At 44.9% G+C, this 16,049-nt stretch overlaps 1 protein-coding gene across 8 annotated transcripts in view; it reads right to left on the reverse strand.

Moving 5' to 3' along the window:
• Positions 1 to 11,040, reverse strand: part of LOC146350995 (inactive pancreatic lipase-related protein 1-like) — a 34,262-nt gene extending 23,222 nt beyond the window's left edge. For 2 of the 8 annotated variants that reach the window (XM_084841969.1, XM_084841971.1), the window contains exons 1-4: positions 5,854 to 5,880; positions 5,628 to 5,676; positions 3,800 to 3,954; positions 3,470 to 3,595 (exon numbers count right to left, since the gene is read on the reverse strand). In XM_084841969.1, the coding sequence (XP_084698095.1) occupies positions 3,470 to 3,595; positions 3,800 to 3,954; positions 5,628 to 5,676 (330 nt within the window). In that variant the 5' untranslated portion in view covers positions 5,854 to 5,880. Of the gene's footprint in view, positions 1 to 3,469; positions 3,596 to 3,799; positions 3,955 to 4,590; positions 4,658 to 5,627; positions 5,677 to 5,853; positions 5,881 to 6,316; positions 6,494 to 9,992; positions 10,183 to 10,974 lie in introns of those variants that run through there. The other 6 variants (XM_084841967.1, XM_084841970.1, XM_084841968.1 and 3 more) reach the window with 6 other exon arrangements.
• Between the last annotated feature and the right edge of the window lie 5,009 nt (positions 11,041 to 16,049).

Genomic DNA, 16,049 nt, shown 5'->3' on the forward strand with positions numbered 1-16,049 from the left:
AAAATGAGTCTTTATGCTTCCTGATGACTACCATGGGAAATTAGAAAAAAAAACCTGTAACTTTTTTCTCTTGGTCAGAACTGGATAATTTCAGGCATAGTAGCCCCCTAGAAGGGGATTACATCTGCCCAATGTCAGAAAAATAGGTGCAGGGTTTATATTTTGACTTTCTTTTAAAGTGAACAGCCAATAACATTTTAATTCCTTGGAGGAATTGGACAAAAATGTCAGGATTCATTGCCCCATCAGAGGAGATCATGTCTGCCAAATTTCAGAATAATAGCCACAAGGGTTTTTGTGCAAGCGTGGCCTTGACATTTTGAGGTCTCCAAAAGAGGACATACTTATCTCCCTATGTTCCTTGTGGTCCACTGTTCTGAAAGTTACAGACAGCCTACAATTGTCCCTAAGTAAGAAACCAGCAAAGTTTCAGAAGGATAGGTACAGCAGTTCATGTGGAAGGGGAGTTCTCCAGTTTGGGGGAGGGAGTGATTTGCTTTCCCTTCCATTCTCACCTTCCCCAATAGTTTTTAGGTAAATTTGTATGAAAATGCACAGGTCATTAGAGGTGTCCCCCAGGCAAGAAACCTGCAAAGTTTCTGAAGGATATACATGCATTCTAATTTAGAATTACTAGAATTTATTTACATTTCACCAATGTTAGCAGCAGGGGAACATGGGTAGGAAGGCACTATTACACTCCTGTCCTGCTTGTGGGTTTCCAATGAGCATCTGGTTGGCCACTGTGTGAACAGAATGGTGAACTAGATGGACCTTGGGCTGATGCAGCACGGCTCTTCTTATGTTCTTAGAGAGTGCCTCTGAGCATGTGCAGAATGTTTTTCTTTCACCACTGAGCACTTACATTCTCCCCCTACCAATTCTATTCCCCTCCATGCAACCATCCCTCCTCATCCTACCATCCTCCAGAAACTCTTCATCGAAACAGATGTCTTCTTTTGTGCAACTCGTCTCTATGCACAAGCTCTCATTGTATCTTCCTCCCCATAACTTCATTTGTGCCAAGACTTCACAAGGATTCAGCCAATGAGTCTGTTTTCAAAGCTAGAGCTCAGTTATGTAGAAACTCTGAGCATGCACTAAGTGCCTTTCCCTCACCACTGAAGCTAGAGTTCATGCAACCCCCCCCCCCAAAAAAAAACCCCTCAAATGACAAAAGGTGCATAGGTCTGAGCTGAAAGGGTAGTCAATTCATTACACAGAATCGGGTAGGCACTGTATTAAGCCTGCAGTACCATGCTCACAGCTCAGGACTTATTTCTGAGTAAACATGCAGAACATCAAGGTGCAAACCTCCCTGCAAAAGTAACTTGTGCTGGAATCCTATGCAGACTTTCCTGAGGGTAAGCCTCATTAAACATAATGGGACTTCTCAGTAGGCATACATAGGTTTGTATAAATGAGCAGCATTTATCTCCCCTCCACTTAACCCCCCCAACTCCTATTTTTATTAAAGCTTTCTGTTAAGAGGAACACAGGAAGCTGCCTTATGCTGAGTCAGACCCTGGGTCCATCTAGTGCAGTATTGTTGACACTGGCTGGCAGCAGCGGCTGTCCAGGGTTTCAGGCAGGAGTCTTTCGTAGCCTTACCTGGAGATGCTGGAGATCGAACCCAGGACCTTCGGCATGCCAAGCATGTGCTCTGCCACTGAGCTGCAGCCCTTCCTATTGCTGGGTAATGGCAACTGACAAAACAGCCCCAGTTTTGTTTCTCTGCAACCATGTGAACCCACTTTTTTCAAAGGCTTGAGTGAGAAGGAGAGAAACCAACCCTCTTGTCTGTTTGTATAAAGTCAAATACAGTTCAGAACTTCTCTTGCCCGCCGAAGAGAATTCTCTTTAAGAATTCCCCAAGATATGCTCTGGGTGGAATAAAGAAGAGAAAGAAAGAAAGAACAGGATAGGGGAAGGAAGAAGAAAAGAAGAATGGTGATTGGAAATGTGTGTGTGTATGTGTGTGTGTGGGGGGGGAGGGTATAGAGAATTCCCTAAGCCAAGTGGCTCCTTTCAGAGAGGTAGTACTTCAGAGGAATTTAGGAGGCTGTGCAGGGTTTGCAAGGATTGCACGTACAGACATACCTAAATGAACTTTATGAGGTGAGGTGGCTGAGGGCTTTTTCTAGCTTTTTTAAAAACACCTCTAGAACCTATTGAAAAGCCCCAGCAGTTTCTCGATCATGACGCCACATAGTCCTAACCCTCCCTTTGGGATTATTTGAGTCCTACAGCTATTTAGGAGAAATTAAAGTGGAGGGGGAGAAATAAGTTTAATTGGATCCTTTGCTGTACCGAAGCTACTAAACTTCTGCAAAAGCCAAAGGTTCCAGTTCGGGGCAGTAAAATCTGATGCTGTGTGAAATACCAGTATTTCACATGGAGCTCATTCTTCCCTTCCTTCTCCATCTTCAAAATTTCATTGCAGGCAAGCTCACAACAGTGGGCATGTAAGAGCAGAAAAGAAAAGTAGGGGGAGGGAAGTTTTTTGCACCTCAAAAAAAAACCCTACACCAGAGATTAGGGTTAGTGACCTCCTAATGGTCACCTTAAACACCTTCTGATTAGGATCTCTAATTAGGACCCCCTGGGTGACTTGTCAGTTTTTACTTTTGTTTTAGACTTTGAGAAAAGGAAACTTTACCCATGGCTAGCGCAAAAGCCACTAGGCCTAACTGTCTGAAATTTGGTAGGCTCAGTCATCTATATGGGGGCTGGCAGGTTTTTTTGGCCCCCAAAATTCCATGCATGTATGTGGAAGCACAAAAAAATATAGCTCTTTGCTTGGCAGATTTTCTTGAAAATAGCAAATTTTACCTGTGACTAGCACAAAAAGCACTGGACCTAACTGCCTGAAATTTGGCAGATTCAATCAGTTCCATAGGGGCTACCAAGTCTCTAGTTCTCATGTATTTATCATACAAATTAGAAAAGATATGGCCATTTTTGTTTTCCAATGCAAGTCAATGGGAAAATGTAAAAAAAAAAAAAGGCAATTGGGACAGCTCAAAAGATCTGGGGCACAGCTCAAAAAGATCCGGGGCCGTGCCCAGGTGGTCCTCTAATAACGATGCCTATGGGCCCAACAAACTGTTCTGCAAATGGATTAAGTGAGAGCTTGCAGCTCCCCTAGCAAGTGCATGCATCTCCTCAGAGGAAGGTCACTTCACATTTTAGGAAGCAGGGTGGTGGATGCATTTGGATGTGGCAGATCTGGTTCATTATAAGGTATTGGGCCCCATGACCTTTACATCTCCATGAATAAAGTTCTATTATTCTTGACAAACTAAAATCTGAACTTTATAATTAAATGCAGATTCATAATGTTTTTCTTAATCATATGTTATATGTGGCAGATTGATTATAGATAAAGAGTCATGATAATTTTCAGGATTACCTGTCTGGATGCAAATTGATTTCAGAATGATTGCATGAATATTACTTTGTGCTATACCTTGCACATGTCTGACAGCCAGTGTTCTTCACCTTTATCTACAAATCCATGGGTAATAAAGCGAGTCATCTTGCTGGCATTAAAGTTTGAGTAACCAATTGTTTCTGGATTAATTGCTGTGATTTCCTGTGAACGGTGTAAAGAATATTTATGTTATTTCTCCCTGCCCTCCTAAAAATAATTTAAGCAGCATCATGACTGAAACATACTTCATTTAATGAATTTTCATGTGGTTGTATACAAATGTTTCTCTTAGGTCATTATCACATTTTCCCCTTCTATTGAACATATGGAGAAATCCTGCAATATTTAACCAGGAGTCAGTCTTACCTGGAAGTTATTAGGATTCTTTTGAGTATAGAGAAGGAAGCGAGTGTTTATTCTCTCTGGTTTCCAGGGTAATCTGGCAATTGGCCGTTCTACTGTTCCAGCCCATGGTATGTCATCTGTAAAGCAGCCCAGTCTGCTGTAGCAAACTTCTTTTCCTGTTATTTACAGACCAAATAATCCAAGTGTAAATTACCAAAATAACATAAGAGCTCAAACACTATCCTTTGATAGCATCTCTCCTCTGATAGTCAACAGCAGCAGCATGGTCATCACTGGGTCAACATAAAAAGGCATTGCTTCAATCTCTCATTTTCCTCTGCTACTGGGAGTAAGACAGCTGTGCCTAGACTAAATGACTTCTGCAGACACGCATAGTTAGACCACCGTACGGGACAGGGGGTAGGCTCTGAAACCTTAGAAAGGACATAGAGATGTGGATGACCTTTCTGAATAAGAAATATACTCATATAAAACATGGCAATTGCATGCCATCTGCTTTATCTTTGGCAAGTTGTGTCTGCTTCTCCCTGGCCGCATACAAAAGAGGCATGGAGAAAATGTTTTGTCCATGCACAACTCCACAGTAGGGATTCCTATTTTTGCCTTTTGGGTAGAGGTATTTCACTAGCATTTATCCACATTACTCATGCAGGAAAAGAAACTTGGAATTCCAAGAGTAATCTGATTTATATGGCTCTCTCCTTCACAAGAATCTTCTTATTTATACAAAGTATGTTGATTGCTTTGGGTGATAAATTAAAGAAGCAGTTGCTAAAGCTATCCTCTCTTACCCATATACTTCCACCATTGCCTCCCATGTCTCCTCCACACTGATTTTCACCTATGTATAAGATACCTATAATTTAAATAATGAAAATTAAGGACATTTTCAGTTACTCTGCACTGATCGCAGAATTGCGTTTGTGGGGGTTCCCATCATGGAATACTGAGCTCCAGAATCCACAGAAGATGTGCTGACAAGTTTTGTCTGTCTGCCTGTCTGTCAGTCTTTGGTTTGGAAACATAGATTTGGAACTCCCCAGGGAAAAATGACTTGCAGGAGGTGGGGAGAGGGCAATTTGGAGTGGACAAGTGGCTGTGGAGGCAGAATTAAGTACCAACTCTTCCTATTGCTTTGTTTTAAATCAACCCTTCCCTAAGTTGCATTTTCTTTTCTTTTTTAAATGGGTTACACATCTCTATGTATAATATGTCATTAGGACCTAAATCCCAACTCAGATTGACACCTGACAGATACTTCAAAATTCTCTCTTCTGGTGAGGCATTCCATTGGATATATGAATAGCAAACTCATTTTCCAAGGAATGATCTGCATGTAGCTATAACAGCAGCATCCACACATAGGAGGAAGGTATCAGCAGGCTAGGGAAACCCCAAGACTTGCAGAAAGAAAGAAAGAAAGAAAGAAAGAAAGAAAGAAAGAAAGGACGCAGGTAGAGTGGGGGGGGAAACAGCCCAGTGCTGAGTGTTAGTTGATTTAAAAGAGAGAGAGAGAGAGAGAGAGAGAGAGAGATCTGGGATAGGGGAAATGGAATGGACTATCCTGGAAAAGGGCATGGACCACATGGCTGGCTAGAACCCTGAAGAGAAACATTCCACACTGGAACATTTTATTGCAAGTTCACTTGTTTCTCTTATTTCAGTATTACTTCCATTTGGCTTCCAGCTTCCCTCAGCACTTTTGCTGGGCTGTGTGGCACCCTCAACTCCTTTCTCTGACAAGTCATCTCCAAGAGCAACATTTTTCAAGGCAACATTAATTGGGGGTCCAGATATTGCTAAGGCAAAATTAACGGTCATATCTCACCTCTAGCTGCATCAATCAGGAACAATGCCAAGGTCCAAAAGGCAATCATCTAAAATAGATGTTAAGAGAGAGAGAGAGAGAGAGAGAGAGAGAGAAGACTGATGACTTTCTGAATCCTGTCCATTTGGATTAATTTTGTGTCTACCTCATCTATTAGAATAGCCACAGCGTACAATGAAAATGCATCAGCAGCAGAATTTACTTGATGAGATCAGAGGCGACTTACTGCACAGCCCTCGCTTGTAGAGCCACAGACGGCTTAGCAATCCATGCATGGCCTTTTTATAAACTGACATATCCTTGAGGTTATTCTTGAAAGTAAATGGGCATAGAAAGATAGAAACTGACATGCGTATTTCAGATTAAGGTTATCATAAATACACAAAGCATGGCTATCATATCATACACCAAATGGGAACTGAGTCAGCAGGTAACATTATTGACTTACATGTGACTGTAAGATCAAACAGCCTGTTTGGCTAGAAACAATTATCTTCTTTGAGGCCTCTGTTTCCATGTGTGAGTATTTTAAAGGCAATTCAATTCTTTGCCTTGCATTCTTTGGTCAATAAATCAAGAAGGTAATTGGCAATTAGGAAGTCCACCTATGTAAACTAATATTAGAAGTGTGTGAGTTTGATCCAGGATTTGCCTTCCATGGATAGAAGGGTTCTGTTCATAGAAGATACCTTTGCCCAATTTTCAGGATTCCCCTCTGTCCCACACCACAGTTCATCCCATTCAGCAGGGTCCCCAAACCTCTGTGTAGTGTTTTCAGGGGGCTGGAGAGGATGGCATGGGGAGAAGAGGGCAGGGAAGTCCATTTCTGCCAGCCCAGTTGCACATGCCTAAGTCTGGATCCAACCCTGTATGTATACGAGAATGAAAGAAAGGAAAAATAACCTTGTAAAATGTACGGATTGTATGTTTTCCGCTACTCTCCTAATGTTTTATGTTTTTTTACATTTCTATGCTGCCCAATAATAGCTGAAGCTCTCTGGGTGGTTCACAAAACTTAAAGATACTGTATAATAATACCTTAATAGATATTTCGGGATGGAATCCTATGCCCAGTTACCTGAGAGTAAGCCCCATTGAACTCTGGAGGACTTGTGGTTTCCTGGTCGACAGCTGCTTGGTCACTGTGTGAACAGAATGCTGGACTAGATGGACCCTTGGTCTGATCCAGCATGGCTCTTCTTATGTTCTTGTGACTTATGTCTGAGTAGGCATGAATAGGGTTACACTTCATTATATAATTAATATGGTTGAAACGTTTTGCACTGCAGGCTTTGGTATCTCCCAATCGTTAGACGTGTGAAGCAATAAAAGGACACCACCTGTGCACACAACTATGAGGCTGCCAAATTATAGAAGAGTTGGCATTAAAGCCAGCCAACTGTTTTTTGGGGGCGGGGGCGGGTTTGCATTCAGGGTATTACTCTATCTGTTGTTTAGCAAGTACAAACCCCCCTCCAAGGTCTGAGGTATGAAACTGACCTATGAACTTGCTGATTAGCTTAACTCTCTTAAGAAGCTGCTGCTAGTTCATCTGTCTCTGAGCTCAGGGCCCTTTCATGCATCACGTAGCAAGTAACCTCGACTTCTCACCATCGCTCAATAGCTGCAGCCAGTCCTGGACCTTGGAGGACGGTACACATTTCCCAGGACTTAATTTTCCCAGGACTTAATTTTCCCACACTGGCCTACCTGAGATCCAAATCTGGCCCTCTGGGGTTCCCCAGAAGGCCACACCCCCTTCCCTTGGACACCCCCCCTTTCCCCTGACTGCCAGTTCTTTGGTGGCTTCCTGGGTTCTGAGCAGTCCACCCCTTCCCCATTCTGAAAGGCCGAAATGCCTCTCCTAAGGCTTAGTTACTTGGCAGTAAGATCTTCACGCTAAAATATGCTGGTATGTTTGGTGTTCGAGCCGCCCCCTTCTACCTTTTGCCTTCAGCCACACCCACCACTGTAATGTGGTGCCCAAGACATCTCCAAAATTGAATTCAGCCCTTGGGCTGAAGGAGATTCAGCACTCCTGACCTAGAACTTCGTGTGTCAAGAGCCCGCCAGAGAGGCAACCCAGCATGATTTTATACCTGGCAATCGCCCTTATTTTGATACAATGAAGGCTGCAAGCAGACTTATGCAACTATCAGAGTTGGACACATTTTGCCCACCCCAGTGGAGTGAAGCCATGCCAGGTGGCATTCCTAGGGACAACCCCTATAGCCCCCTGATGGAGGCATCTGTCCACACCATTCCCCGAGGGAGGTGCCCTACACCAGGTGTGAGGGGACAGCAGTATAACTGGGTCCCTCAGACTATTCCCCCCCTAGCTTCAAGCTGTATCAACAGATGTTCACTTGGTTATGGTCCAGAGGAGGGCCTTCTCCACTGTGTTGCCCACTATGTTGAATAATCTTCCAATGGAGATCAGGTGGGCTCCCTTAAGGGCAGTATGCAATGGTGACATTCCACAAACTCAGATAGCACTACCGGAGCTCTGCTGAATCATTCCATTGCACAAGCGGTTGCCCATTACACTTGCACAACCAGTTGTGCTAGCAGTTGTGGAACCAGTTGCACAACGCATTGCGCAGTGGGTGCAAGCAGTTGCGTAACCGGTTGCAGAAGAGTTATGCAAAACTACCTGTGCAACCATGCTTATGTAAATGTAACTTTAGTTGGATTCTTTCCTTGAGCATAGTTCAGAACCTAGTTTCTGCTCGCACAACATCATTTGTGCTAATGACACAGTTGGCTACTGTCCCTAGCGTGGAATGCTTCTGCTGACAACTTAAGGCACTTATGTTTGCCTGGGCATTTTCCTAGGAATGGCAGAGAAATCCGCCACGGACACCAATGAGGCCGGATTCTAAAGAATCCGGCCCTTCGGAGTCCGTGGCGGAATGGACTGCTCCCCCCCAGCCACCCCGCAAACTAAGGTCAGGATGGACCCTACCTGGCACCAGCCGGTCCAGGTCCATCCTCTTTGTTCTGCAGCCGTCTGCGGATGCAAATGGCATCGGGCATAGCAGACGCCATTTGCGTTCCTGCCCTTTGCTGTGATTGGCTAAGTAAATATTTACGTGGCCAATCACAGCAAAGGGCAGGGACACAAATGGTGTCCCCTACACCGGATGCCATTTGCGGCTGCAACCCAGCAGCAGATGGAAGTCTGGCTGTGGACGGCCTTGGCTGGCGGCTCCGCAGACTCACCATGGAGCGGAACTGGCCGGGGAGGATTCTGGGGGGAGGGATGGATTGCCTCCACCCGCAGTGGACCCCGGAGTGAACTGGTAAGTGGGGTTCATACACCCCTACACTTTCCTGGCTGCTAACACTGCCAGCTACCTTTTGTTATTTTAATTAAATAATCTATAGTTTTATTGATTGGTTATTGCCTTTCATTATTTTGTGAACCACTCTGGGATTTTGTTTAAATGAAAAGCAGTAGAAACATTTTCTGAAATAAATAAATGAAATAAATAAAGCTATGTGCTGGTTAGGGATGTCTGCCACCTAGTGAATGAAGATGGAACTGCAGGCTTCAAACTGACACATTAAAATACATTACAATTAATTAATGAGGTTTAAAGATCAAATAACCTCAAAGTGCACACCCCTAGATTCCTGCTAGTCTGCATGCCAAGATTCAGGTATCTAGGTTTGACAGTCTTGGTGCTATGGTGCTGACAGACAGACAGACAGACATCCTCTTTTATTATTATAGATATCACTGGGTATTTAAAAGGCTAAGTTTACTGAATTTAGACCTGTCTGGATGCAGGGCGAGCACAAATTGCGTGCTTGCAACTGCTGAAAAAAACTGCAAAAATGTTGGGCACACTGAAAGACTGAGAGATCTGGAATTTGTGGGTTGGATCCCTATTTAGATGCATGCAACTGGACTGGTGGAAGCCCCCTGCTTCCCAAGGCAGCTCCTCCAGCACCCTGAAAATGCTAGAGTGTCAGAGGAACTTGCTGCATGGATGACCTGCGGTGTGTGTGTGGGGGGGAGAGAGATCCCCCCAAATTGGGTGGAGGCACCTTCTGTGAGTTGAGCCCGTCCATCAACAGAAGGTGAATTTTGGAGCCAGCCCATTGTCCATATACTATATATTTCGTTCCAGACAATAGATCCAGACTGGGAGGGTTTGATGTTCATAACTGATGTATGGAAAACATGTCGCTGGATTTCAAGAGATTGAGCTCCTGGTCTGCAGCCCCCTTGCTTTTTAGCATGGATTATTTGAAGCATATGCTCTGCACTTAGTGGCCAACCCATGGCTGACATGTTCGTACACGTACAGGGGATCTCCACACCTCAAGTTTGTTGCACGTTCAGGGTTGCTCACTCACTGAATTGTGCGGGTCCATTAGACGACGACGTCGTTGTCCAGTCATTATTCCACTATTTCCTCCCACCTATCCTGTGTTTTCCTCAAACGGAAAAAAAATGGGTATTTTTTCCACCCCACCGAACAGGAGCGACATGACATGGCCTCCACGTGAAATTCTCCCATAGCGGAAGAAACCGCTCTGTCTGCCTGCGGTGGGCGTTTGTTTTCGGTTATTGGTCAGGATGAGGAAGGCACTGAGGATGGGAGTCTGGCGTGCAGGAGCAGATTTGACAGGCGCGAGGGCAAGAATCACCTGCCGATTGCGTCTCCTGCCTCTACAATTCTCAGCTGGAGGGAGAAGAGGGTAAAATGCCTCCCTGCAATGAAGAGAGACACAACTGATCCCTCACCCCACCCAGAAACAACGTCCTCTGTTGTTTCAGAGCACCCTATTAAGTTCAATGGGGCTTACCCGAGGGTTGCAGACTTAAAGGGTGATCTTATGTCTACTCAGAAGTAAGTCCCATTGAGTTCAACGTGGCCTACTCCCAAGTAAGTAAGCGCCCAGGATCGGGGCAGCAAGAAGGAAGGCGCTCCCCCAGTTCAAACCAGGTGGCTAATCCCGCAAAGAAACCGAAAGCAGGAGGTGGGAAGGGGAGGTGGGAAGGGAGCGTGTGTACTGTAAGGGCAGTTAGTTGTTGTGATCCTGCATTTAAAATGGAAGCAGAAAGCCCCGTTTTAAATGCAGGATTTTAGGCTGGTGTAGAGATGCCCACAGTGTGGTGGAGCGGAAATAGTTTGGAAGAGCTACAAGCCAGCTTAACTGTGCACCTTTGTGTGGGAGAGACAAAGATCACTTGCTGGAGAGGATTTGAACCTCTGGGCATGGGGCGGCATTTATCTATGAAATCAATGTTTACTTAGGAGGTGTTGTCAGGTAGTGAAAGGAAAGAAACTATTAACATGTCTTGGACATGTTGGTGTATACAGAAACAACTTACCTGCTTCTCTCTCTCTCTCTCTCTCTCTCTCTCTCGTTGTTGTTGTTCAGTCGTTCAGTCGTGTCTGACTCTTCGTGACCCCATGGACCATAGCACGCCAGGCCTTCCTGTCCTGCGCTCTCTCCCGGAGCGTGCTCAAGTCCATATTCATTACATCAGTGATGCTATCTAGCCATCTCATCCTCTGCCGTCCCCTTCTCCTTTTGCCTTCAGTCTTTCCCAGCATCAGGGTCTTTTCCAGAGAGTCTTCTCTTCGCATTAGGTGGCCAAAATATTTGAGCTTCAGCTTCAGCTTCAGTATCTGTCCTTCCAATGAGCACTCAGGGTTGATTTCCTTTAGGATGGACTGATTTGACCTCCTTGCAGTCCAGGGCACTCGTAAGAGTCTTCTCCAGCACCACAGTTCGAAAGCATCAATTCTTCGGCGCTCAGCCTTCCTTATAGTCCAGCTCTCACAGCCATACATTACTACTGGGAAAACCATAGCTTTGATTAGACGGACCTTTGTCAGCTAGGTGATGTCTCTGCTTCTGACTATGCTGTCTAGGTTGGCCATAGCTTTCCTCCCAAGGAGCAAGCGTCTTTTAATTTCATGGCTACAGTCACCGTCTCCATCTTGGAGCCCAAGAAAATAAAATCTGTCACTGTTTCCATTTCTTCCCCTTCTATATGCCAGGAAGTGATGGGGCCAGATGCCATGATCTTCGTTTTTTTAATGTTGAGTTTCAAACCAGCTTTTGCACTCTCCTCTTTCACCCTCAACAAGAGGATCTTTAGATCCTCTTCGCTTTCTGCCTTTAGGGTGGTATCATCTGCATATCTGAGGTTGTTGATAATTCTCCCGGCAATCTTAATTCCGACCTGTGATTCATCCAACCCGGTGTTTCTCATGATGTACTCTGCATATAAGTTAAATAAGCAGGGTGACAATATGCAGCCTTGTCGTACTCCTTTCCCAATTTTGAACCACTCGGTTGTTCCATGTCTGGTTCTTACTGTTGCTTCTTGACCCTCGTACAGGTTTCTCAGGAGACAGGTAAGGTGGTCTGGTACCCCCATCTCTTTCAGAATTTGCCACAGTTTGTTGTGATCCACACAATCAAAGGCTTTAGCATAGTCAATGAAGCAGAAATAGATGTTTTTCTGGAATTCTCTTGCTTTCTCCATCATCCAGTGAAAGTTGGCGATTTGATCTCTAGTTCCTCTGCCTCTTCGAAACCCAGCTTGCACTTCCGGTAGTTCTCGGTTTGCATACTGCTGAAGCCTAGCTTATAGGATTTTGAGCATCGCCTTGCTGGCATGAAATGGGCGCAATTGTACTGTAGTTTGAACACTCTTTGGCATTGCCCTTCTTTGGAATTGGAATGTAAATTGACCTTTTCCAGTCTTGTGGCCACTGTTGAGTGTTCCAAATGTGTTGGCATATTGAGTGCAGCACTTTAACAGCATCATCTTTTAGGATTTTAAATAGCTCAGCTGGAATACTGTCATCTCCGCTAGCTTTGTTGTTAGTAATGCTTCCTAAGGCCCACTTGACTTCACTCTCGAGGATGTCCGGCTCAAGTTCAGTGACCACACTATCATGGCTATCAGGGACATTCAGATCTTTCCTGTATAGTTCTTCTGTGTATTCTTGCCACCTCTTCTTAATCTCATCTGCTTCTGTTAGGTCCCTGCCTTCTTTGTCCTTTATCATGCCTGTCTTTGCACAAAACGTTCCCTTGAGATCTCCAATTTTCTTGAAGAGATCTCTAGTCTTTCCCATTCTGTTGTTTTCCTCGATTTCTTTGCATTGTTCATTTAAGAAGGCCTTCTTGTCTCTCCTTGCTATTCTCTGGAACTCTGCATTCAGTTGGGTATATCTTCCCCTTTCTCCCTTGCTTTCACTTCCCTTCTTTCCTCAGCTACTTGTAAAGCCTCATCAGACAGCCACTTGGCTTTCTTGCATTTCTTTTTCTTTGGGATGGATTGAGTTGCTGCCTCCTGAACAATGTTACAGACCTCCGTCCATAGTTCCTCAGGCACTCTGTCTATCATGTCTAATCCCTTAAATCCATTCTTCACCTCCACTGTATATTCATAAGGGATGTGATTTAGGTCATACCTGAATGGTTTAGTGGTTTTCCCTACGTTCTTCAATTTAAGCCAAAATTTTGCAAGAAGCAGCTCATGATCTGAGCCACAGTCAGCTCCAGGTCTTGTTTTTACTAACTGTACAGAGCTTCTCCATCTTTGGCTGCAAAGGACATCATCAATCTGATTTCGATATTGACCATCTGGTGACGTCCATGTGTAGAGTCGCCTCTTGTGCTGTTGGAAAAGAGTGTTTGCTATGATCAGTGTGTTCTCTTGGCAAAACTATTAGCCTTTGTCCTGCTTCATTTTGTACACCAAGGCCATGCTTGCCTGTTATCCCGGTGATTTCTTGACTTCCTACTTTAGCATTCCAATCCCCTATGATGAAGAGGACATCTTTTTTGGGTGTTAGTTCTAGAAGGTGTTGTAGGTCTTCATAGAACCGATCAACCTCAGCTTCTTCAGCCTCAGTGGTTGGGGCATAGACTTGAATTACTGTGATGTTGAATGGTTTGCCTTGGATTCGTACTGAGATCATTCTATCATTTTTAAGATTGTACCCCAGTACTGCTTTTCCCACCCTTTTGTTGACTATGAGTGCTACTCGATTTCTTCTAAGGGATTCTTGCCCACAGTAGTAGATATGATGGTCACCTGAATTAAATTCGCCCATGCTTGTCCATTTTAGTTCACTGATTCCCAAGATGTCGATGTTCAATCTTGCCATCTCATGTGTGACCACCTCCAGCTTACCTTGATTCATTGATCTGACATTCCAGGTTCCTAAACAATATTGTTCTTTACAGCATCGGATTTTCTTTTCACCACCAGACACATCCACAGCTGAGTGTCCTTTTGGCTTTGGCCCAGCTGCTTCACTCTTTCAGGCGCTACTTGGAAATTCCCTCTGCTCTTCCCCAGTAGTATATTGGACACCTTCCGACCTGAGGGGCTCATCTTCCGGAGTCAAATCTTTTAGCCTTGTGATATGTTCCATGGGGTTTTCTTGGCAAGAATACTGGAGTGGGTTGCCATTTCCTTCTCCAGGGGACCACATTTTGTCAGAACTCTCTGCCATGACCTGTCCGTCTTGGGTGGCCCTGCACGGCATAGCTTATGGCTTCACTGAGTTACGCAAGCCCCTTCGCCACAACAAGGCAGTGATCCATGAAGGGGTCTCTCTCTTAAAAACCCTATTTCCCTTTGATCGTTACATTGGAATTTGAAGTCAGCAGTTCATACCATCCCCATCCCTTGCACAGCTACAAGATAAATGCTCCTTTTAAAAAATTTGGAGTAAGCATCCTAATATCCAGTAGTGTAGTGGCAAATTCACAAGTGTGGGGTCCCTTCCTGACAGTCACAGCCATGGCTCCTCACAGCCACACTCCTTCTAAAATTGTACAACCTTGTAAGATATATAGCCTTCAACTGGATCCAAAAACAGTGCAGCTGAGAGTAAGGCAAGGTTATTTCAATTGGACGGCTGAGAAAAAGTGCAGGGGTGTTAATCTTTTTCACTCACTCACTCACAAACATTTTAGGTTTTCAAAATATGATACTCTCTGGAAGCTTCAACCTGTCAACTCAGCCCTCCTGGACTCTAATTTAAATAGCACCCTTGCACACTCCCTTAGCGCCCCAACATTACCCATTAGCCTTTCCTAAGCTTCATTATGGGGATCTCTACACCTCAAGTTTATTGCGCGTCCGGGGTTGCTCACTCACTGAATTGTGCGGGTCCATTACACAATGTCGTCATTGTCCAGTCATTATTCCACTGTTTCCTCCCACCTATCCTGTGTTTTCCTCAAATGGAAAAAATGGGGTATTTTTTTCCAGCTCACAGAGCAGGAGCGCCATGACTGCCACGTGAAATTCTCCCATAAAATGCCTCCCTGCAACTAAGGGAGACACACCTGATCCCCCACCCCACCCCACCCAGCTCAGAAGCAACTGAGCTGTTGTTGTTGAGTTGTTTCAGAGCACCCTATTAAGTTCAATAATAGTAATAAGTAATTAATAATTAATAATAATAGTATAAGTAATTAATAATAAGTTCAATAATATTCAATAATAATTAAGTTCAATAATATGAAGCTGAGTTGTTTCAGAGCACCCTATTAAGTTCAATGGGGCTTACTCGAGGGTTGCAGACTTACAGGGTGATCTTATGTCTACTCAGAAGTAAGCCCCACTGAGTTCAATGAGGCTTACTCCAAGTAAGTGCCCAGGATTGGAGCCGAGAGAAAACAGTTAAGCTACAAAAAGAAGACACCCCCCCCCCCCTTGCACACATGCCAGGGATGGAGGAAGGCACTCCCTCAGTTCAAACCACCTGGCTGCTGTATAAAGAAGCCTTTCCTTATCCCGCAAAGAAACCAAAAGCAGGAGGGGGGGAAGGGAGCATGTGTAAAGGCAGTCAGTTGTGATCCTGCATTTAAAACAGAAACAGAAAGCCCCACTTTAAATGCAGGATTTTAGGCTGGTGTAGAGATATCTCTCCCATCCCGCAACAGAAATGTCTACACACCCAGCTGGACTGAAACACACACACACCCCTACCTTTTTCTCCTCTCCCCGCAACTGATTTTTTCTGTTTCCCTTCCCTCCACCAGGATTTGAGTAAACATGCATAGGATTGTTTAATAAATCCTAGAAACTGGCACAAACCACCCACCTGCCCTGCCCCATAATAAATAATGGTGGCAGCATGCGCGCACCCCCCCCCCCTCACTCTCCTGCTGCGCTGTGGCCAACAGCAGCCCTGAGGGCAGCACTGGTGCGTGGGCACAGGGCAGGGACAGGCGGAGAAGCCAAGAGCTGAGGAGAAGTGGGGGGCGAGAGGAGGCTGCAGAGCTCCCTCAGGCTCCCTCTCTCCCTCGCTCCCTTTGTCTGGCCAGAAGCCAAGAGGCAGCAGCCCACACTCCCTCTGCTCCCTCCTCCTTCCCTGGCAGACTGTGACCCGGCCGGGGGCTGGCTTCCAAAAAAGTGCTGGA

The sequence above is a fragment of the Heloderma suspectum genome, chromosome 3 (genome assembly GCF_057233095.1).
Source record: "Heloderma suspectum isolate Gila_16-S chromosome 3, 16-S_ref, whole genome shotgun sequence".
NCBI lineage: Eukaryota > Metazoa > Chordata > Lepidosauria > Squamata > Helodermatidae > Heloderma > Heloderma suspectum.